This window comes from Pelodiscus sinensis, chromosome 20 (assembly GCF_049634645.1).
Source record: "Pelodiscus sinensis isolate JC-2024 chromosome 20, ASM4963464v1, whole genome shotgun sequence".
In the NCBI taxonomy this organism is placed as follows: Eukaryota; Metazoa; Chordata; order Testudines; family Trionychidae; genus Pelodiscus; species Pelodiscus sinensis.
Genome location: NC_134730.1, coordinates 13,313,193 through 13,334,923, shown reverse-complemented (window position 1 = coordinate 13,334,923; position 21,731 = coordinate 13,313,193). Strand labels below are relative to the sequence as shown.

The following is a 21,731-nucleotide window of genomic DNA, read 5'->3' as shown; positions in this document are numbered from 1 at the left end:
AAGGGAACAGAAGATTATTCGCATAATGATAACGTTGTTCAACGGGCGTTCCGCTGGCTCAGCAAAGCGAAGAAGAAAACTGGCAGGGTGAGAAGGGGAAGGGATTCTCATTGCAGAATGACTAAACTGAGCCCAAATTGGGCCTTGCTATTTATGCGCAGGATCAGGGAGAATGTACCTTCCCCAGTCCTGCCTCTGCTGCAGCCTTCAGAGCAGCTACTTGAGGCATAACTGAGACGCGACTTTCTGTTCACTAGGCTTGCATTTCCTGTAACGCACTGTGGCAATATGTGGGTGTCTGAAAACCACATGCCCCTTCTGAGCAAACGGCAGCTGCTAATTCTGCATCCGGACCTGTCACCGGCTGTAGCCACCCTATCATGGCAGCGGTCCGAGTGCAGACTAATGGTAACATCGCCAGCTTGGACAGCCAGTTTCCTGGGATCTTCATCTCTCAAGCTAGTGCTAAACTGCAGTCGGCTTTGTATCGTGTCCGGTCCTCTAGATAATGGCATAGAGTGTCTCATGAGTGCAATATGGGGTGGGAGGCAATACCTAACATGAGGGTGACTTGCTGCTGACTTTCCAGCTGAGGTTTGACACCAGAAGCAGGAGAAAATGGTGAAGCTAAAATATCCCCCTGGAACACTGAGAATTTCTCCTGAGTCCTACAGCAGACCAGGAGGAGCATCTGAAGTCCGTTCTAGTGCTAGAACTGCATGTTGCGCAAAGACCATTTGCATCTCCAGTGGGGTGGGTCAAGCCCCCATCTGCCCTCTGCTGTTCATAAGGCCCTAACCAAGGTGGCAACAGAACCTCCTGAAGAACATTTGGGTTAAACCGCTGTCAAGCGAAGACCCAAGAACTGTGATCAGCCAGCTTTTGGTAGAAACTTCAGCTAGCCCTGTCTCAGTGCAGGAAAGACCCCCTCCCCCTCAAACTAATAGCAGAAAGCATTCTGGGGCCTACCCCTGCCAGTCTGTGGCTTGGGTGTGGAACATGGGCTTGGTACTTACAATGTGGCTGCTAATTCTCTGGTCATAAGTATTAGGCAATGGGTTAAATGTGGGCACAGGCATACAGTGTAGTTAAGGGGGCGGGTTCTTGCTGGAAATAAGTAGCCTCCCTTTAGGTGCCCCCTCCCAGTGGCCTCAGGGCAGCTCTGCAAGCTGCGCCATGCCCCAGCTTCCTTTTCTGGTTCCTCAAATTCCAAGGGGCTTTTACAATGCCAGTCATAGCTACCCTAATAGCTAACCAAGGTCTGGTTTATTAACTTGGTCTTTCCTCCGTCTTTGAGACGGTGCCCAACTGAAAGTCCCCTGGTGGCCCAGGGCTTTCCTGCTTCAGCAAACAACTCCCAGCCCTGGTTGCTGGGGCAACTCTCCTGATCTTTAGGTCCTCCCTCTCTTCTTCCCTCCCCCCCCCCTCCTGCTTTACAGCAGCCTCCTGCCCCTCTTCATAAGGAAATCACCTGAAGCATATGCAGGTGCGGGGTCTTAGTTGTTCTGGTTGGCTGGGCCCCAGGCCTCAACCCTGGAAGACTGGAGCCAGCCTGTTACTTCACTTCAGGCCTCCACTGAGAGTCCCTTCCTCCTGAGATGCCACCTGGATTCTGTGATGCTGGGCTCACAGGGATGCCTGTTCTGCAGCAAGAAAGGAGGTGGGGCATTTAGCTTGGCCTTGCATGCAGGTGTCACTCGCGGATGGTTTGACATGCTCTGGAAGGAAGAGCCTGTGCTGGTTTCTCAGGGGTGTGTGTGTGGGGGGGGGGGTTCAGCAGCCCTGCTGTCAACAGGAAGGTCAGGCTTAGCAGTAGGCAAGTCTCTTTCTGGGGGTTGAGTCTCTTCTTGCCTGTGGACTAGAACTCCTGAGGGCATGAGCACCAGCCCAGGGGATGAATGCTGGAGTCGTGCCCGGGTTCTTGCTGCTGCCCCTTCTCTTTGCTGGAATTTATTGCTTAACCACAATGAAGCCCTGAGCCTCAGACAAGGAGAAGGAATCTGAGACAGGAGGGAAGAGCCTGACTCTTCTTGGCGCGGGGAAGAACAAGCCTTATTGTTGAAGGAACTTGTTCTGCTTGTTTGTTCTTTGTCATGGTATGTGCCACTCACTGCATGGCACTGTAGTGAGATTTGTGTTCAGGGCAAGAAGCTAGAGCATCTTGCTCTTGAGGGGGTCTTGACAGCGCTGTAGGCATAGTCTGTGTCCAAAGCGTTTCTTTCAGTGTTGTGGGTCTCAGGACACTGGAGACGAGGTGGGTAAAAGTAGCATCTTTTACTGGACCGGTTTCTGCGGGTGAGGATAGCAAGCTTTTGAGCTATCCAGACAGAGGTGAGAATTTCTCTCATTCCTGGCAAGTCTCAACTGCTATTCTGCCTCATTCCTGCCCTCTTCTGCCCCACCTCTTCCTGTCCCTGCTTCTCTCCCCTTCTCCTCCCCTCCTTCCCCCCACCTCCTGCATGCCAGTGAACTGCTGATTTCAGCAGGCAGGGAGGAGAGGATCTGGTCTACAGGGCTGCCAGTGAGTACCCACGGTTTCTGTTCCCACAGAAGCACCAGCCTGAGAGCACCCATGGAGTCAGTGCCTATGTACATAGAGATCTCTCGCCAGCAGAAGTTGGTTCAGTAAAGACATTGCCTCACAGACCTTCTCTGTTTCCTTACACCTGGGCTACTCAACTTTGGAAGCCCTGGGGGCCACAATGATACTCTCAGCACATGCTGAGGGCTGCAACTTAAGTGTAGCTGCATATACATGCAAATTCCATCTCCCGAACAGGATTGAAAACCCCTGTGTTCATCCAACAAGCATCTCTTTGTTGCTTCTTATTAAAAAGAGAATTGTATACCAGTGTTTTGGGTGTTTAGCGTGAAGCTTCAGGTTCTGCATTTCTTGGAGTGATTTTACTCAGAAAAAGTTTCCAAGCCAGAGTGCTCCAGCCTGCGGCAGGCAGGGAACTGGGTGAATCAGGCCGGACAGGAGAGGCAAAAAATGGCAGTTGCCTGGGAGCCCCGTCCTGGATTCCCAGCAGGGCTGACATCTCCATGCAGGATCTGTCGCTCCATGCAGGATGGAAGCAGGGCTGCCCAGCCACAGCACCAGACCCAAACATAGCCAGTGTGAGCCAGTCAGCACCTTTCAGGTTTTGCCCACAACACTAAGCAGCCAGCACTTCCCACAATGTCCCAGCTAGAAAGGCCAACACCCTGTACCTGTCTGTTCCAGCCAGCCCATCCGCTTGCCCCTTTCAATGCTCACCCCACCTGGGAGATGCCTCGCCATTGTGGAGCGTGTTCACAGTGGAGGCCATGTTCAAAGGATCCAACCCTTGGGCCACATGTTGAGCCTCGCATAAACCCAATCTACACTGCGGACTGCAAACAGGCCATGGGATGCATGCTGAGTAGCCCTGCCTTACACAGTATGTGGGTGCAGACATAGATGTGGTTAGTCCAGGAGGCTTTGGCTCTAGAGTGCATTTTGGTACCATAAGCTCCAGGCACACAACTGAGCTTGAATGCAACCCAAAGGTTGAGGAAAATCAGCCTTGTTGGACTCTCAGGATGTATCTACACAGCACCCTTACCTTGAAATAAGCTACACAATTTGCACTACACCAGTTGCGTAGCTTATTTCCTTCTTATTTTGAAATAAGGCACTATTTCAAAAGGCCCTTATCCCTCATGCAAGGAGGCTTACAGGGATGTTGGAATAGGAAGCCCATTATATTAAAATATAACGGGCTTGCTCTTAAGATGTAGAATAGCTATTTTGGGATACCAGAGGTATCCTGAAATAACTCCACAGTGGAGACATAGCCTCAGCTATTGTGGGGGCAGAGACTAGCATGATCAGTGCCTAGCAGGATGGTGGGAGTAGGGAGCATCTCAGAGGCCTCTAGGATGCAGTGCCATGTTGATGGTAGCTGTGGTGCTCTAGAGAAGAAAATTCCCCATATTAGAATGGTCACCCTGAACACTGCCTGTATTACCCTGCTGTTTGTCAAATGCAGTGCAAATGTGCATGCTTCAGATAGGGCTGTTGCTACACGTAAAGGCAGAGGCGCTCTATCGATTAGTCTGCAAAATGCATCAACTATTCGATTAGTCAGTTACTTGCAACTTAACATCCCTAGTTTCAGCCTGACAAAGGTCACTTTGCACCTACTCAGTATTGAGATTTATATTTTTTATTGCGGGAAGAGCTGCAACACACTCCTTAGTATGCAACACAGAACCGGAAAAACATGGACGGCATGCAGTCTAGCTGGCTGACTGGTATGACGAAAGGGGACTTGTATGTGACAGCTTGCTTTGCATTGATAGTTACTGGAATTCAGGGTTTGGGAGCTGGGACTGTTAATATCTCACAGTCAGGGTTGTCAAAGGTGGACAGAAGACCCTGTTGGGAGGGTGACCTTTAGTCGATAGTTCCTTAGGCAAAAGAGCCAACAGCTTCCTTATCCAGCATTTTAATGGCAAGTCAACATGTACTAGAACTTAAGAGAAAAGGAAACTTAGTCTTCGTAGCAGCTTAAAAATAACCTCAACTGTCCTCAGAGGAGACGGGCACGTAGGCAGTGCCAGACCGGATCAGACTGATCCGGCATCCCATCTCTGACAGCAGCCTGTGCGAGGTGCTTCAGAAATGTCTAATCTTAAGTACTTGCATAGCCTGTATTGCAGTACATGTCTGAGCACCACCTGTGCCTTGTGATGTTGGGAAGTATCTTCAGTTTACAGAACTGAAGGGACTTTTTTTTTTAAAGGTGCTTAGGTGTCTAACTCATCACTGTGGGACTCAGTCCCTAAATTCTTGTTAGTCTGGTCTTAGGGGAGTTGTCCAAGGTTACAACAGGGAGTCTGGGGAGACCTGATCTGTTTCCTGCTCCACCCAAGTCTCCAGCAAGTGTCCTAAGTGGCCCATCCTTCCTCCGAGGAAGGAATTAAAAATTCACAATGAGTGGTGGTAGAATGAGCTGCTCATAGGGGATGGCTCCTCCCCAGTCCCATTACTGAGTGGCTTGTGCCGTGCAGCATGTGGGTTTATAGTAGGGTAGGAGCGAGCAAAACATGGCCTGCCAAACATTCAGATCCGGCCTGCCACGATCCTCTAGGCTGCCATTGTCCCATGGCCCCACAGGACCCTTAGGCAGGCTCCCTGCCGGCTGTGCCCCAAATGCCACTCAGTGGCCAGCTGCTGGGGCCAGCGTGTGCATCTCTGTGCAGTGCATGCAATGGGGGGAGGGGGAGACACTCAGCACACTCCCCCCACTGCCAGCACATTCCTTGCAGCTCCCATTGGCCAGAAACATCAGCTTCTGGAGTCCTTTTCCCCACATTGCACATGCTTTGATCAGTATGAGGGTGCCTGGCAGGCAGAGAGACTGCTTGAGAGTCTCACTGGGCTGTTGATCGGGAGCTGCCTAGGGTGAGCACCTCCTAGCCAGAGCCTGCCTCTGGCACCCTACTTCCTCATGTAACCCACAAAACTAGTGTGGTTCACTGTCCCATGCAGCGGCACTTAGACCACAGCAACAGATAAGCACAAAAGACCTCTACAGCCTAGGCTGAGAGCCAGCTGGCTTTTAGGCTCAAGTGGTAGAGGCTCCTACAGTAACCGCCGGAGGGCCCAGGTTCGAATTTGTCTGGTCGCAGTTACAGGCACACACTGCAACTCCCTGCTGCAGGTCACAAGCCCCTTCTATTTAGGTCAACCCAAACCCTCTGCATCTCCTCCTAACCCAATCAGTACTCTGCATCTCCTCCTAACCCTACCCTCTGCATCTCCTCCTAACCCAATCAGTACTCTGCATCTCCTCCTAACCCTACTCAGTACTTCTTCATTAATATCAGAAAAGTGTGGCCCGTGGCCACTTTCCAAATTCTTGGAGTGGAAGAAAATCTTAACTGAATATTGCCATTATCCATATAATGAATCCAACCGCCTCACTTCCATAGGATACTAGTCAGATTGAAAGTTCCACAGACTAATGAGTTGTGTGGATGGTGCTTCTCCAAGAAGGTATTTAGGCTATGGGCTATGACGAGACCAGTGAAAACATGGCTACCGTGGAGGTGGTGATTCATAGGAGCTAGGTTTTTGCACTGGGAATGCTGAAGCATGGGACTAGAGGCAGAGAAAATCTATAAGAGAAGATACCCCATCATCTGTAGCTTTAAACATTAGTGTGTCTCTTGGACCACTCATTCCAGGCCTCTGTCCTGCATTCTGGAAAACCAGAAACCTCCCCCTGGATTAAAAGCTTATTTGTGACTGCTGGCACTGGCAAGGTAAAACTTCACACTCCTCCATCGTGAAGGACACCTTGATATTAAGGTGTCTGTTACTTCTGTGACAATAGCCAATGAGGCATGCTCAGGGATTAGGGTCGCTGGGTGTCTGGTTTTCACCCAGACAGTACAGTATTTGCGGGCTCCATCCAGTTTAAAAAAAAAAAAAAAAAAAGGAAATACTGGACATTTCACATGTCCGGTTTTTCTGTTTCCCTGGGACGGAAGCCTGGCGGGGAGTGAGGAGTGTGGCATCTCCTTCAAAGAGGCCTCTCCTACTTTGTAGTATGGGTGTTGAACAGTCTCCTCCCATCTGTATTAAAGTAACTTTTGGTGCTTAAGTCCTATTGACTTTCAGTGGGACCTTGGCGCTTATGAAAATGGTATTCTGATTCTAGAAAACTCATGTTGATCTCTGATCCACAGTGGGTGGAAACCAACCCTCGCCCCTGCACTTAAATCCGGAGAGATGGACAGTGTAAAACCTCTGGCTAAAAGTGTGCAGACTGACTTTGGAGTGTGAGTGAAGGCCTGGGAGAGGTGTGATGTACAACCTACCTCTGACTTGGCTCTAGATGCAGCCTGCCCACAAAGATGGATCGGGGCTAAATTAGGCCTAGATCCAACTCCAGTGAACACCCATCCCTTTTTAAAAGTGGCCCTCCAGGCCCTGCTCTGCCCATGCAACTTCCTGTTTCCCCCATCACCACAGCAGAGCTTAGCATTGTCCAGTGGTAGCTCCAACCTAGGGTGCCTTGGATTTGTGGGCCCCTCCCTATCCTGGAGCTCTGGATCTTGCATTAACCCATCCTGACATGCCCACTTCCAGGAATCCTGGCTGAGTGTGCCCACAGGAAGTGGAGTCCCATGGAAATGGTGATGGAATTTATATTGGTCTTTAGAAGCTGCAGAGGAAATGCCGTGCTCTCCTGGGAGTAGACTTGCACAGAGCACGGTTGATACAAAAGAGCTTTAAAAAAAGGGGTCAAAATGGTTCTTGGCCACAACTGCACAGGGCCAGTGGGGGGATGGGCTCAGCATTTAGAGGAGCTGGTTTGGTTTAGTGTCCCGGGGAGGGGGGGGGGAGGTTCTGTTGCCTTCCTGTCATTGAAAAGTCTCTAAGTCCTTCACCTCTGAAGCTGAATGAAACCAATGGGGAGGCCTTTTCAAAGTGCAGCTCCTGCTGGGGAGGGAGCAGCGCAGGGGAATGACTGGTGTGAACCTGGCACTGGGGAATATGTTCTCTGGCCCAGGGAGGGAGATGTAGTGGATCATAAAGATCTTTTCACCCTCCCCCTTGACAAACTCTTGTGATGAATTTAAAGGCCTTCAAAGGCCCTGGTTAGCCCCCAGCCCCCTGCTGGGCAGGCTTGTGGGGCCTGCGTTAATGAGGGATCCTGCCATTCACAGGCTGCAATGTAATGAATATATTAATGACTTATTTATAAACTGCCCACGGCACTCTGCTGCACCAGCCATTCCTGTGCAAAGTCCTCTCCTCTCCCCTCACTTCCCAGCTCTTGTCTGAGTCTGGGCGCTGCCTGTGGAGGGAATAACCCAGCCTCCCAGCTTTGTTCGGAGTTAGCCGTGTGAAGTAACTTGCTGCCTCTGCCAGCAGGATGGAGGGGGGGGAGCAGAGCGCACGCGCACACAGAACGGAGCCGGCTCTCATGCTAGCAACAAGCTGGGGCAGAGATCTGGCACATGCAACGTCTCGCTCAGACTTGGCTTCTTACAGAGGACGAGTCAGAGCAAACTGAGCACAACTCATGGCATTTTCCCACCTCCTGCGGGACCGGGTTCCCTGCTCTGTGGTTTCTTCAGGGCAGTGGCATAGTGTGCTGCCCTGCCTGCTGTCCCAATGAGCTCTCTGCAGGAGAAGGCAGGAAGAGAGGTGCTGCTCTAGCAATCTTGCACGAATCCCAGCCTGGATACGTTAGCAGCAAGAGGTCCCTTTGCTTAGACTCCTTCTGAGGCGTATTTGGTTTTGGAGCTTTAGGATCCTGGAGAACTGGCCTCCAGATCCTGCTCAGATGAGCAGGAGACTGCACTTGAAAAGCAGGGCCACTGCCCATCAAGGTGGCGTGCTAGTGGCCAACTGCGGAAGCTCATGAGTCAATAAGAACAGCTGATCTGGTGGAGAGGGCAGAGTCCATGTGGCAGCCCTGCAGCTTGCAATAACAAACTTCAGTGCAAATCATAATTGCTGGTGTTGGTGGCTGGGTGCCGCAGGGAGGGAAGTGTGACAGGTGGGTGGGTCAGGGATTTACTGTCCCTCCCTGGTTCAGAGTGTGGCTGCTGCCAGCCCACAGTGTTGGCTCCTATTGGCCCTTATGGTTGGGAGAGAGGGAGGCTAAGTGCTTTTGCAGACACTCAGACACCTTGCTTCAAAGTGAGAGCCTGGGGCGTTGAGCATGGTTTGCTTTACACGGTCCAAATCCCTAGCCAAGGGACAGTTAAATGTCATGTTTAACCAGTTAACCAATGATGTGGGGGGGCACCCCAGCAGGGCTGGAGCAGTCCCCCTCCTCCTGCCGCAGACGGACTGCTCTGGCTGGGCTGGAGCACCTCTGCCTGTGGTAGGTGGGGGCTGCTTCAGCCCCCGCAGCTTAACTGTAACCAGTAAGGCAAATCTCCCCCTTCAGGGCAAGGCTGTTAAACATTCACCCCCCTAGTTATAGGGCTGCACCCCTGAACACACTCTGGTCTTTGAGGGCATCCCCACACATGTCCAGTCCTGTGCTTCTAGTGGGGTGGGACCACACGATTCTCCCTCTCTTGGGCTATGTCCACACTATTGCTGGGTGGGGGGGGGTCAAATGAATCTTCTCTTTGAGAAACAATGACAAGTAGAATCACAGGTTTCCATTATTTTGTGTAACCATTCGAGTGTAGGACTGGAAGGGACCTTGAGAGAGCATCTAGTCCTGTCTCCTGTACTGAGGCAGGACTAAGTACTGTCTAGACCAGGGGTAGGCAATAACTTTTAATGCGGTTCAGGAAATCCATGTAAAACTCTCTGCCCATTGTGCCCTCTGTCAGTCAACACAAGAGGTTCCTGCATCACAGTGGATCTTTCTGAGAAACTTGTATCTAGTTCTACCTCCCCATACCATGCTCCTTGGGTGCGTTTTGTGGCAATGCTGCTGTTTGAATGCACTTCCAATATATGCACACAGTAGGTGGTAACCAGGTCAGCACATTGTGTTCAGATTTTATTACAAGAAGCATTAAATCAGTCAGTTGCTGTGCTGCGTTTCGGGACAAGTGTCCACAGATGTGGCTAGAATCTGTTCCTCACTAAATTCTGCTTCAGGAATGGTTTTGATCTCCGAGGGCAGTGGAGGAAGGCTGTGGGGTGGAGAACACTTGGGAGCTAGATAAATGTTTAACACCTGGTGTTGACTGTACCATAGCTTGGTTGCTTCTAAAATTTGGCAGCCACTGAAAATGTTGCCTAGTAGTTAGAGCAGAGACTTGGATGTTCAACCAAAGATTACCACTGAGTTGCTCTAGGAAACTCCCAAGCTGTCTGCCTTGTTTTGCCACCTGTAATATGGTACCTAGGTGTTAGGTGTAATTAATCTGATCTGAGACCCTTTAGGGAAAGCTGACTGTTCTGACCTTGCTGAACTGCTGGTGGGTAGTTTCAAGACTGCCTGGTTTGAGGGATAAAGAATGAGGCTTAATGTTCACTCCATTTCCCTTCACCTTCTCCCCACCTATGTCCCTCTCTGAGCTTTACTGTAAATAGAACACTGGGTTCAGTAAACACAGCTGTGGCTGACCCACTTACCCATCAGGCTGGGCCACTACATTCTGTTGTAGCCGGTGGCATGCAATAGAAAGGAATTGAGGATGGGGGAGAGACTGAGTTTGGGGTGACCCTGGAGGCTGATATCTGTCTAGCAGGTCTGATGCCACAAGAGGAATCTAGTTCTAGGGGTGGGCTTGCTTCAGCTCTTCAAAGATGTCTGGCAGGTGTTTTGAGGCCATTCAGACACTTGCCTGGGTAGGCGAAGGTACAAGAGGGGTGCAAGCCAAGAGCTGGCTGGAAGTGTCAGAGGTACTTGTGTGCCCCACTGCTAGAGGGACTGAGCATCTCCCGAGTATTGAAAAGAGGAATCATTTTAACCTCTTGCTTCCCAGCAGGTGAAAGACTAGCTTGATTGGGCAGCAGAGAATCTTGTGTGGAGGAAAAACTTGCTGAAGGGAATCCAAGTCAGGGGAATGGGTTTTGCAGTTCATTCTGAAAGGGGTGGTGAGTCCTGGGATTTTCCCAGGAGGGGCAGAGCTGTGGCCTAGGTCCAGATCCTGGGGCAGTTCTGTCTCCTGCACTTACAAGCTCTCCCATGGCCAGTCAATAGTCCCACGGTTCTGGTGGAAGGTAGCTACAGCAGGCGATGGTGGCCATGGAGGGGATGACATGATGTGTCTCTCAGGGAGCAAGGGCTGATTGCATGGAGGGCTTTGGAGATGAGACTGAAGACCTGGGAGTGGACTGTGGTGATGGTGACTTGTGTGCCGAGCAGATGGGTTGGCTCTGTCACAGGAGTCTTTTGGGCTGTGGGCCTACATGTGAGTTAGCAATAACTAAATCCAGCTTTGACCCCGATGGCTCTCTACCCAGGTCTGCTTGATGGGATACAAATGCCTGGCTGGATGGGATGAAGTGGGTGTCTTGCTGGCATGGCTATTTGGGCATCAAGTAGCCTTGAATCCATAGGATCCCAAGCCAGTGGACTGAATTATCCAGAGCATCTGCCTGTAAACTGGCTGTTGTCAGAGACAAGCTGAGAATGGCTCCTCAGCTAGTAATAGAGCCAAGGAATCAGTCTGCCTAGTCAGGCATTGAGCCAGAAACTTGTTATTTTAGATGGTAAAACCCCATTCTCCTGGGAAACTAAATAGGTTTCCTGGTAAAGTTGTACCTGGCTGAGCTGGAGGCCCCACAAGGAGGGAAATGGACACAAGCACTCATGAAGGATTCCCAGACAAGCTTGTGAGGCCAGCTGCTCTGTGCCTCTGGGGGAGGGAAGGTTTCCAAGTTAGCCCCCTCAGCGTGTCACAGGGAAGCTTGGCTTCAGCCCTTCAGAGACACCCTGCTGCGAGAAGCAGGATGGAAGGCAGCTCTGCTTCTTGGATTCAACATCTGGCACTAGTTAGGAGGACAAGAACTCTGATCCAAGAGGATCTGAGAAAGAAAGAGTTCTTGCCTCAGAAAAGATATTTTAGATATTTTGGCCTTAGAAAGGGTTCAGAAAAGGGCAACTAAAATGATTAGGGGTTTGGAACGGGTCCCATATGAAGAGAGAATAAAGCGACTGGGACTTTTCAGTTTAGAAAAGAGGAGACTGAGGGGGGATGTGATAGAGGTATATAAAATCATGAGTGGTGTGGAGAGGGTGAATAAAGAAAAGTTATTTATTAGTTCCCATAATAGAACTAGAGGACACCAAATGAAGTTAATGGGTAGCGGGTTTAAAACAAATAAAAGAACGTTCTTCATACAGCGCGTAGTCAACCTGTGGAACTCCTTGCCAGAGGAGGCTGTGACGGCTAGGACTATAACAGAGTTTAAAGAGAAGCTAGATAATTTCATGGAGGTTAGGTCCATAAAAGGCTATTAGCCAGGGGATAGAAATGGTGTCCCTGGCCTCTATTTGTCAGAGGCTGGTGAAGGATGGCAGGAGACAAATGGCTTGATCATTGTCTTCGGTCCACCCCCTGTGGGGCACCTGGTGCTGGCCACTGTCGGCAGACAGGCTACGGGGCTAGATGGACCTTTGGCCTGACCCAGTATAGCCATTCTTATGCTCTTATCAGGTGATAAAGTGGCAGTGACAGCAGAGCTGCCTTGTCTGGTGGAGGGTAGAAGAAAGGTTCAGGGCAATGGGGCGTTTAAGGTGTGGGTGGTGGTGGGGGGGGGGGGGGTCACTAGAAATGGCACCATCTCCAGAGAGGCGCAACTTGTATTTGTGTGTGTGTAGTCTGACACATCAGTCTGTTCCCCTTTAAGGCTCATTCTGATACTCTGCAAGTGTCTGAAGGGCTTGTGGCGTTAGGAATGGGAGGGTGCGTGTGTGAACAGGTAGGATCTGCCCTCCAAGCACAGGCTCCTGGATACAGAACGCTTTGTACTGTGGCCTGACCTTGCCGTATACTCCCTGTCCGGCCACTCGAACAGCAGTGCCTGAGTACACGCTTGGGTGGCCCTGTCCTCGCCTGCTGGGTGTGCTTGAGTCCTCTCAGGAATCCCTGGGTTCTGTCCTCTGTTTGGCTTCAGTCCTGCAGCAGCCTGTGTTTTGAGGCCAGGAGGGCGTGTCACTTCCTCCACCCTCATGTGGCAACTGTTTCTAAAGCAACATGGAATCCTGTGATTGGAGATAAACAGCCGGGTAATGAAACATGCATGTTGCCAGCCTCTGTGTGGCAAGCCAGGGAAGGGATAGTGCCTTACAACACACCCTGTGTTTAGTGTCATCAAAGCACTTGATGCACCCTAATAGAAAGTATTACTCCACTCCCTGATGCAGCTAACTCCGCCTGGGTCTAGGGGTATGTTTACATGCCTAGGTTAAATTAAATAAAACTCCAATTGCAGGCCCTGGCTTTGTTAACCTAGGACTTGAGTGTCTGCACTCATTTGTAACTTCAAGTTAGGCGTTGGTGAACCCTGGGTCCTAGCCTGGAACGCCAGCATCTGCACTGTATTCTATGGGCCCAAGTCCAACCACCAATATCCCAGACTTCCTACCACCCTTCTAAAATGGCCCTGCTTGCACCTCCAAGGGCTAAGTGTGGGAAAACTGGACTGGCCAGAGGACAGTCAGCCCATGGGATTGCGGAAGGCTTTCAGTGAGCTGCCAGAGTGCAAGTCAGTGGAGCTGTGTCTGCATTGTAAAGCAATCCTGGATCCCAGTTTCACTCCGACTTCAGCCTCCCAACCCCATAGGCTCCTGGGACTTTGGGCCCAAGCCCTGGGTCAGTGTATTTTGTGTGTAGATAGAAGGGGGATTGGGCTGGAGTCTGAGTTTGAACTCTGTGTCCACATTGCCCTGTGGATGCTCCATGGGAGATGGCAACACATGGGCCAGTTTCTAGTACGAGGTAGCTAACTGCTGGCAAGCAGACAAAGGCTGGAGCTCTTGTGTGCTGCTTTCTGAAGGGTGCCGGACCTAATTCTCAGGCCTGGGCTGAGTCTCGGAGCTTGGGCTGGTGGCCTGTGAAGAGATGCAGGAGAGGGGGGTAAAGGCTACTAACAACCCCTGTCGTGTGTCCTTTCACTCCAGAAAGAGCTGCGGCCTCGTCTCTGTCAGATGAAGAAGGGACCCAACGGTTATGGATTCAACCTCCACAGTGATAAAACCAAGCCAGGACAGTTCATCCGGGCCGTGGACCCAGACTCACCAGCTGAATCATCGGGGCTGCGTCCCCAAGACCGCATCATTGAGGTATGTGCAGGGGCAGTGCAGCTGGGGGGGAGAGAGCTAGGGGTGTGACATGGGAGCATTGGGTGAAGTCGCAAGGGGGCAGGGCCTCTGAAGGCTACAATGGGGATGGAGATCGGAAGTGTCATGAAGATGCTGCTTTCCTGGATGTGGCAATCACCAGTGTAGTTGTCTGAACTGAGGCTGAACTCTTCCTCTGGAGTTAGTAACATGGGTAGCTTGTCCTCTATCCGTACAAACTAAGGAAAATTTTCAGTCCTTTCGCTTGCTGCCTATTATTCATCAAACAATGAGTAGCTAGAAACTGCCTCTGCGGTGTGGTTTGTCTGACTTGAGTCCTGACCCTGGCCCATTTGTCCTATTACACAACCAGAGTCTGAGACAGACTGCCGGGCCCTCCCCACCTTGCCCTCAGTGGTGTTGTGGTTCAAGGCCAGGAAAGGAACAGGAGTCCCTGCAGTCCTGTCTGTAGGAGGCTGACTCTTCAGGGGATCCGGTCTGTGACTTACAGCCTGCTTTCTAGGGCATGCTACACTGAGCATGTTCAGGTCCTGACAAGTATGCTGGGAGGGGGCTGGGGAGCTTTCCTGGCTTCTTTGCTTGGGGTGTGGGAGCCCTTGTGGCAGCTGGATCCCAGCCTGCATACACAATGCCTTGGATGCTCTTGCCACAGACAGGTCTGTGGCCCAGCCTATGTGCATACCCTGCCCTGTACTCCTGGCAGCTTTGCTATGTAGTCCTGTGCTAATCACTTAGAGAAAATCTGACTTTAATGAGGTTTTGCTGGCTGCCTGGCTAATCCCCCCCCTCCCTGCCCCCAGGCTTGCTCTGGGGACCTGCTGGGGCTCGAGGGTGGCAGAACTTTGGCTGCCAGCCAGGCCAGCAAATAAGCCTTCTCCAGGTTGTCTTCCTGGTTCCAGATGGGCCATTTGGAATTGCTGCTCCCTGCTTCCTCCACCCCCCAAGCCCTTCCAAAGGCATCCTGGCCTGATCTCAAAGCCACTTCACCCTCCTCAGGCCATTCCCTGGTGAAAGTCTGTGCAGCACTCCTCTGACTAGCCTGTTGGAATACCACCAGTGCATTGATGGCAGTCACTACCAGATTCCTCTAGCCTTTCCGTCTTCCCTATCAGCACTAGGCCTGCAAGCCGCTTGCTCTGAGCACAGGTTAAATGTTCCCGGCTAGACATGCTGCCACTGAGTCAGCCGGGAGGCAGCATCAGTTCACTCCATTAAAAAGCTGCTGTCTCCAGCTGTTCAAATCCTTTTGTCCTATCCTAGCACAAAGCGTTTGGGTTGCTGGGGGGGGGGGGGGCTTTGAGATGGTGAATGATGGGTTCGCCTGTTTCCCCACTGTTGTATGCACTCTGCTGTAGACTAGAGAAATGTGGGGTTTAGGGTCAACACTTGGGTTTGGGAAGCAGCATGTGGGCTCAGCTGCTAGCTTCTGCTTCCTGAATATAAAGCAAGGCCAGTAGGAATGGACTAGATGAGCTGGCTTGGGGTGTATTGGGGACCACTTCCTCTTGGTTCAGAGACTCCCCTTTCCTTCCTTGGGGCTCCCATCTAAACATTGCAGTGTCTTATGACGAAGGCCTGATCTGCACTAGAAACTTCTTCTGGAATAACAGGGTTGGTTAGAGGTGTGGGTTTTTTGTTTGTTTTTGTTTTTGTGAGGGTTTTTTTTAGGGAGGGGGGCGGGGGGGGTGACAATTCCATATTGGGAAAAGCCCTGATGTACATGCAGCTCTGCTGGTATAAATGTGCTTGTGCTGGGAGAAGTTATTTCGTTCATCAAACTGGTAAAAGCTACAATGGCAAATGCTCTGTCTGGTGTCAGCTGTGCCCACACAAGGAGGGTTTGATGGAATCGCTATGTTGGCAAACCTTGTCTAGTGCAGACCTAGCTTCAGTTGCTTTTCCACTACAGGCATTCTTCAGTGTCCTGAAGTTAAAATGCAGAGGAATGGGACTTATGAAAAGCCTCTGTACTCAGAGTCTGGATGCTTGCTCCTGCCATCAGCTACAGCCACAACACAGCTGTGGAGGAAGCAGCTGGGGTCAGCTGAGTTAAATATTCAATATCCCATTCAGAAACGAGGAGGCAGCTCAGAGATAGAAATTGCCGAGCAGAAGTCAATCGCTGGTTAGGTTGGGCTAAGACAGAATGTTTATATGAGAGAGTCTGAAATGTGACTGACTTGCAAGACTACAGAGTCCTGATCTTTGTGTCCAAACCTAAGATTTGGCCTTGGGCTTGGCCAGCTCTTCTTCCAGACCCACTTCTTCCTGGGCAGACTTTGCCAAAGGCTGTCTCATTTACTGCATTTGTAAATCCAGCTGAATGCTTAAGGCTTCCCCACCTCCCATAGGGCCAGAAGATTTTTGTGGTGACTTGTCTACTAAGTCTGGGATCCAAGCTGTTCTCAGTCGGATAGGAAAATTGGTCACAATCTTGTGGTCATGTTCCCACAACTCAGAACAGGGATTTGAGTAGAACAGGCCACTGGGAGCAGAAAGAGGAATGTTGCCAAGTAGATAAAACACCTCATGACAAGAGGAGTGAATAAGTGACCTGTTCAGGTGAGGGGTCTGGCTGTTCTAGGCTTCTGGACAGCAGAAATCTGACAGGTAGGAATGAATGTTTGTTGCTTGGAGGTGGGGTGGGGGAAGTATCAGTGTACATCCCTGCCTGTTCCCGTACCAGCTGGATAGCGACTAAATGGGCTAATAGGCAGCGTGTGACTGGTATCAGCATTTTTGTCTAACCCACAGCCAGCCTTGTAATTCAGTACAAATCTCTGCCTTTCATGGTCTCTGATTCTGCCTGGTTCTCTTCTGGCAGGTGAATGGACAGTGCATGGAAGGGAAGCAGCACTCAGACGTGGTGACAGCTATCAAAGCTGGGGGAGACGAGACCAAGCTGCTGGTGGTGGATAACTTAACAGATGAGTTCTTCAAGAAGTGCAAAGTCATTCCCTCTGAGGACCATTTGACAGGTGACCCAGTAGTGATGTTGGGGCTTGTGTTGGTAGCTGGAGAGGGGTGCTTTTTACCTAGGGTTTCCTCCCATAAATGCTAGACCAGGCAGCGAGGGTCTGTGGACATATGGCTTGTGGGACTGTTTCTTTAATTGGGGAGCTTCCAAAATGAGACAGAGTAGAGATCTGTCCTGGTGAGAAGTGACCCCTGTAGCATTTCTGCATAGCTGTTTGTGCTGACTGCCTTTGCCCCCTGATCCCTTTTCCTCTGTCACCACATGTAACTAGTTTCCAGGATGTGCTCTGGTTCACTAGCTCCTCTTCCTTGCGGTTTCATGGGAAGCTGAGGAGAAAAGTTGCCAAGACTTAACCCTGAAGGGAGGCAATGTAGCTTGCACTAGTGTCATGCAGCCCAATCGGAGCCTTTCCGCATGCAAAGCTGGAAACTCTCTCCCAAGCCAAAGGCCTTGCTGGTTTCAATGGCATATTGCATGCCAGCAGGGAACTATCTGGTGCTGTCAGCCTGGTTACCCTGCATTTGGTCACTCTACTCCCTCATGGTGTGGTCTTCTGTCCAGGGTTGTGGGACTTTTACAGCTGAAATAGTTTACAGGGTTTATGAGAGGAGCCCAATTTCTCCCTCCTTGATCAGAGGGCAGGCCTGGTCAATACCATGACAGGCCTCTCTAGGGCTATGTCTAGACTGCAGGCTTCTTTCGAAAGAGGCTCTTTCGAAAGCATCTTTCGAAAGAGCCTCTTTCGAAAGATCGCGTCTAGACTGCAGGCGGATCTTTCGAAAGAGAAATCCGCTTTTTCGAAAGAGAGCACCCAGCGAGTCTGGATGCTCTGTTTCGAAGACTGCCTCTTTACATTGAAGAACGCCTTCTTTCGAAAGAGGAACTTTCTAAAGAAGGCGTTCTTCCTCGTAAATTGAGGTTTACCGCCATCGAAAGAAAAGCCGCGTTCTTTTGAAATAATTTCGAAAGAACGCGGCTTGAGTCTGGACGCAGGGGAAGTTTTTTCGGGAAAAGGCTACTTTTCCCGAAAAAACCCCTGAGTCTGGACACGGCCTAGCTGATGCTGCTCCAGCCCTGCTGTTACCCAGAGACCTCAGTGGAGCACTCTGTCCTCCACAGACTTGTTGGATGTCGTGCTCCAGGAACTATCAAATGTAATTCCTTGATGGGGGAGATGTAAGGGCAAAATCTCCAAGGCCCAATCATCCCAGTAAGATGCCTCCTCTTCTAGAATGAGGGTCTTGGCTAGAACCCCTTGGCAGCTGGAGACTAGGAGGCCTGCAAAGAGGACCACAGCATCTGGCAAGACTAATGTGAACCATCAAACCGACTAGCAGCTGAGTGTTAATGGGCTCAGGTGCCAGGGGATCTTTCTATCTGGCCTAAAGAATTCTTGTGCCAATAGCTGGACTTGAGCTCGGAACCCTAAGATACCAAACTAGAATGGAGGCAGAGCAGGCTGAGAGGCAGGCAGGGCTGACATCACAGCAGTTCCGATGGCCTGAGTAGGCCCAGATTTGGCAATTCTGTGACCCTTCAATCTGCCAGCAACTGTTTTTCTTTTGCAGGGGAGAGCTGGGTTTTGCTGGGCTCTAGGGGTGTGTCTAGGCTACAGGGTTTTGTCAACAAAAGTGGACTTTTGTCAACACAACTATATCTGTGTCTACACTACCACCGAGTTCTGTTGACAGCGGTAAACCGCATTCTACAAGGAATAACGCCTTTTGTTGACAGAACTCTGTCGACAGAAGGCGTTAGTGCATCTACACTGTCCTTTGCGTCTACACTCGCATGTTGACAAAGCGGCTTGCTTTGTCAACAGAACTGGATGTAGTCTAGACGCTCTTTGTTGACAGAAGCTTTGTCAACAGTATCTGTCGACAGAGCGTCTGTCGACAAAAGCCTGTAGTCTAGACGTACCCTAGCTATTTAGAGTAGGGAATGCTTGCTGAGAATCTGAGCTTGCTTTCCAGAGAACTAGGTTCTTTTGATAAGAACGGACATACTGGGTCAGACCAAAGGTCCACTTCTCCCAGTATTCTGTCTGCCGACAGTGGCCAATGCCAGGTGCCTCAGAGGGAATAAACAGAACAGGTAATCGAGTGATCCCTCCCCGTCACCTATTTCCAGCTTCTGACAAACAGAGGCTAGGGACAGCATTCCTACCCATCCTGGCTAACAGGCATTGATGGACCTATCCTTCATGAATTTATCTAGCCCTTGTTTGAATCCTGGTACTCAAAACATCCTCTGGCAAGGAGTCCCACAGTGCGACTGTATGTTGTGTGAAGAAATACTTCCATTTGTGCTTTTAAAAATCTGGAACGTTTAATTTCATTTGGTGACCGTGGCCCTTGGTTCTTGTGTTATGGGAACAAGTATATAACTTTTTTTTCCTTCTTTACTTTCTCCACACCAGTCATGATTTTATAGACCTCTATTGTATCCCCTTTAGTCTTCTCTTTCTAAGCTCAGAAGTCCCAGTCTTATTAATCTCTCCTTATAAGGCAGCCATTCCAAACCCCTAATGATTTTTGTTGCCCTCTTCTGAACTTTTCCACCCAGGATTTGGTTCTGAGCCTGTGCATATGGCAGTGAGGGGGTGGGGCGGTAGAATCTGCAGCAGAAAACCCAGCACTTCACCACCAGAATCTGTAGATCTGGGTCCAGTGTGGCTCAATCCTCCCAGCGCCCCCCCCCCCCCCCCCCCCCACTATTCTGTTTAGCTTAAAACATTCCCCTGGCATATTTATTCTCCAAATCCAAAAGCTGCTTCTGAGGAAGAATAAGTCTTGCTTAGTAGCAGAGAACTGAATGGCCAGCTGGGCCAGCAGAGCTGGAGGGGGGGGGGGGGGGGGGGCAGTCAAGTTCCACAACAGGCAATCCAGTGTTTGGCTCAGAAGGAGAACAGTTTGCAGAGCAGACGTTGACAAGAGTTTAATGAGCCAGCCAGAAACCTCCAGCTTAGAGGTATCTGCCATTTATGCCTAAGCTTTCACCGGCTCCTATGGGCTGAGCCTTTGTGGGGTTTCGTTTCCTCCCCCTCCAGCAGAAGTGAGGCCTTGAAATGAACGGCATGTGCTCTGACTGCCTGTGACCCTTTTTTTCAGAGGCTGCTGTGTTCATCTGTAACTGAAAACTTAAACAACGAACAGTTCTGCAGCACCCTAGAGAGATTCTACATTTTTTTGTTGATATCATGAGCTTTTGTGGGCACAATGCACTTCAGATGAATGGAGTAAGGGGTCCGAGGTACAAATAAATAGGAGAGAAATAAAGGGTATGGGGAGGGGAAAAGTAGGAAAAAAATTGTTAGTTAGTGTCTGTGCTAAATGAGGCTAATAGACTGGGCTAGAAGTACCCAGTGTTTAGCTTTTTCTGTCATTAGGGTGTGAAATGTCATTAGGGTGTGAAATGTAACGGCTTATCCAGGTCAGGTATTTGTTCAAACCCTGATTACAGGTGTCAGACTTGTAAATGAAGCCAAGTTCTGCAGCTTCTCTCTCAAGCTGGTTTTTAGTCACTTTTAGATCCATGAGTGAGTGCCTGGGCAAGTTAAAATGTTCCCTGACAGATTTCTGTGTATTTGAATATCTGATTTGTGTCTATTAAGCCTTTGTCATAAAGACTGTTCAGTTTGGCCAATATACATGGCAGAGTGGCACTGCTGGCACTTGATGGTGCATAGATCACATCAGTATATGTGGATTTGGAATTGTATGACCTCTGATGTGGCGGCTTGTGTGGTTCGGTCCTGTGGTGATGTTGCTTGTATAAATGTGTGGACAGAGTTGGCACTCACGTTTATTGCAGGGGTGGATTCCTGGTTGAGTGTGATGGAGGTGTGCTGCATGGTTGCTGGAAAGAATTTTTCAGGTTGGGGGTTGTCTGTAGGTGAGGACTGGCCTGTCTCCCAAGACCTGTGAGAGCGAGGGGTCGTTTTCTAGGATAGGTTGGAGGTTGTTGATGATGCGCTAGAGGGGTTTAAATTGGGGGCTCTCGGTAATGACCAGTGGTGGTCTTTGTTGGGCCTCTCTTGAAGCTGATGCCTGGGTACTCGTCTGGCTCTGTCAATCCTTTTTTTTTTTTTTTTTTTTTTTTTTTTTTTTTTCCCTCCATTTCCCTGGGTGGGTATTTAAGTTTTAAGGATCTCTGACAGATCCTGTAGGTGTTTGCCTCTGGGATTGGAGCAAATCCAGTTGTATCTTAATAGTTGATAGCCACGCCCTGATTGGGAAATGTGTCTTGAATAGAAGCTAGAAGCATGTAGGTAAGTGTAACAGTTGGTAGGTTTCCAGTATAAGGTGGTGGAAATGTGGCTGTCGTTTAAATGTACTTTAATGTTCAGGAAGTGGATCTCTTGGGTGGATTGGTCCAGGCTAAGTTTGCTGGTGGGGTAGAAGTTGTTGAAATCCCTGTGGAAAGATGCCTTTCTCAATCAATTGTTTATAGCCAAGCCATATCAGAGGCTCATGCAACTGAACATCCACCAATGTGATCTATGCACCAACAATACCCTTCTGCCATGTATATTGGCCAAAGTGGAAAGTGTCTGACACACACTTAATGGACACAAATCATATTCAAAATGGCAACACACAGAAATGTGTCGAACATTTCAACTTGCCCAGGCATTCACTCATGGACCTAAAAGTGACTATACTAGTAATTACAAAGCAATGTCAAAAACCAGCTTGAGAGAAGCTGCAGAACATGGTTTAATTTACAAGTTTGACACCTGTAATCAAGGCGTGAAGAAAGACCTAACCTGGATGGGCCTCTACATTCCACACCCTAATGACACAAAGCTAAGCACTGGGTACTTCTAGCCCATTCTATTAGCCTCATTTAGCACAGACACTGACAATATTTTTTTTCCCTCCTCATCCCCTCTTTCTCTCTCTATCTGTACCTTGGATCCCTTACTCCAGTCATCTGAAGAAGTGGGTTGTGCCTATGAAAGCTCATGATACCATTTACATTTTTTG

At 49.9% G+C, this 21,731-nt stretch overlaps 1 protein-coding gene and 1 long non-coding RNA gene across 3 annotated transcripts in view; both read left to right on the top strand.

Moving 5' to 3' along the window:
* NHERF1 (NHERF family PDZ scaffold protein 1) overlaps positions 1–21,731 on the top strand; it is a 37,007-nt gene that overhangs the window by 9,713 nt on the left and 5,563 nt on the right. For both annotated transcript variants that reach the window (XM_075903714.1, XM_025178096.2), the window contains exons 2-3: positions 13,587–13,748; positions 16,591–16,744. In XM_075903714.1, the coding sequence (XP_075759829.1) occupies positions 13,587–13,748; positions 16,591–16,744 (316 nt within the window). The remainder of the gene's footprint in view (positions 1–13,586; positions 13,749–16,590; positions 16,745–21,731) is intronic.
* Positions 16,751–20,846, top strand: LOC142819104 (uncharacterized). The gene is made up of 2 exons (XR_012896818.1): positions 16,751–18,201; positions 18,235–20,846. It is a non-coding gene; the product is annotated as an uncharacterized LOC142819104 (long non-coding RNA).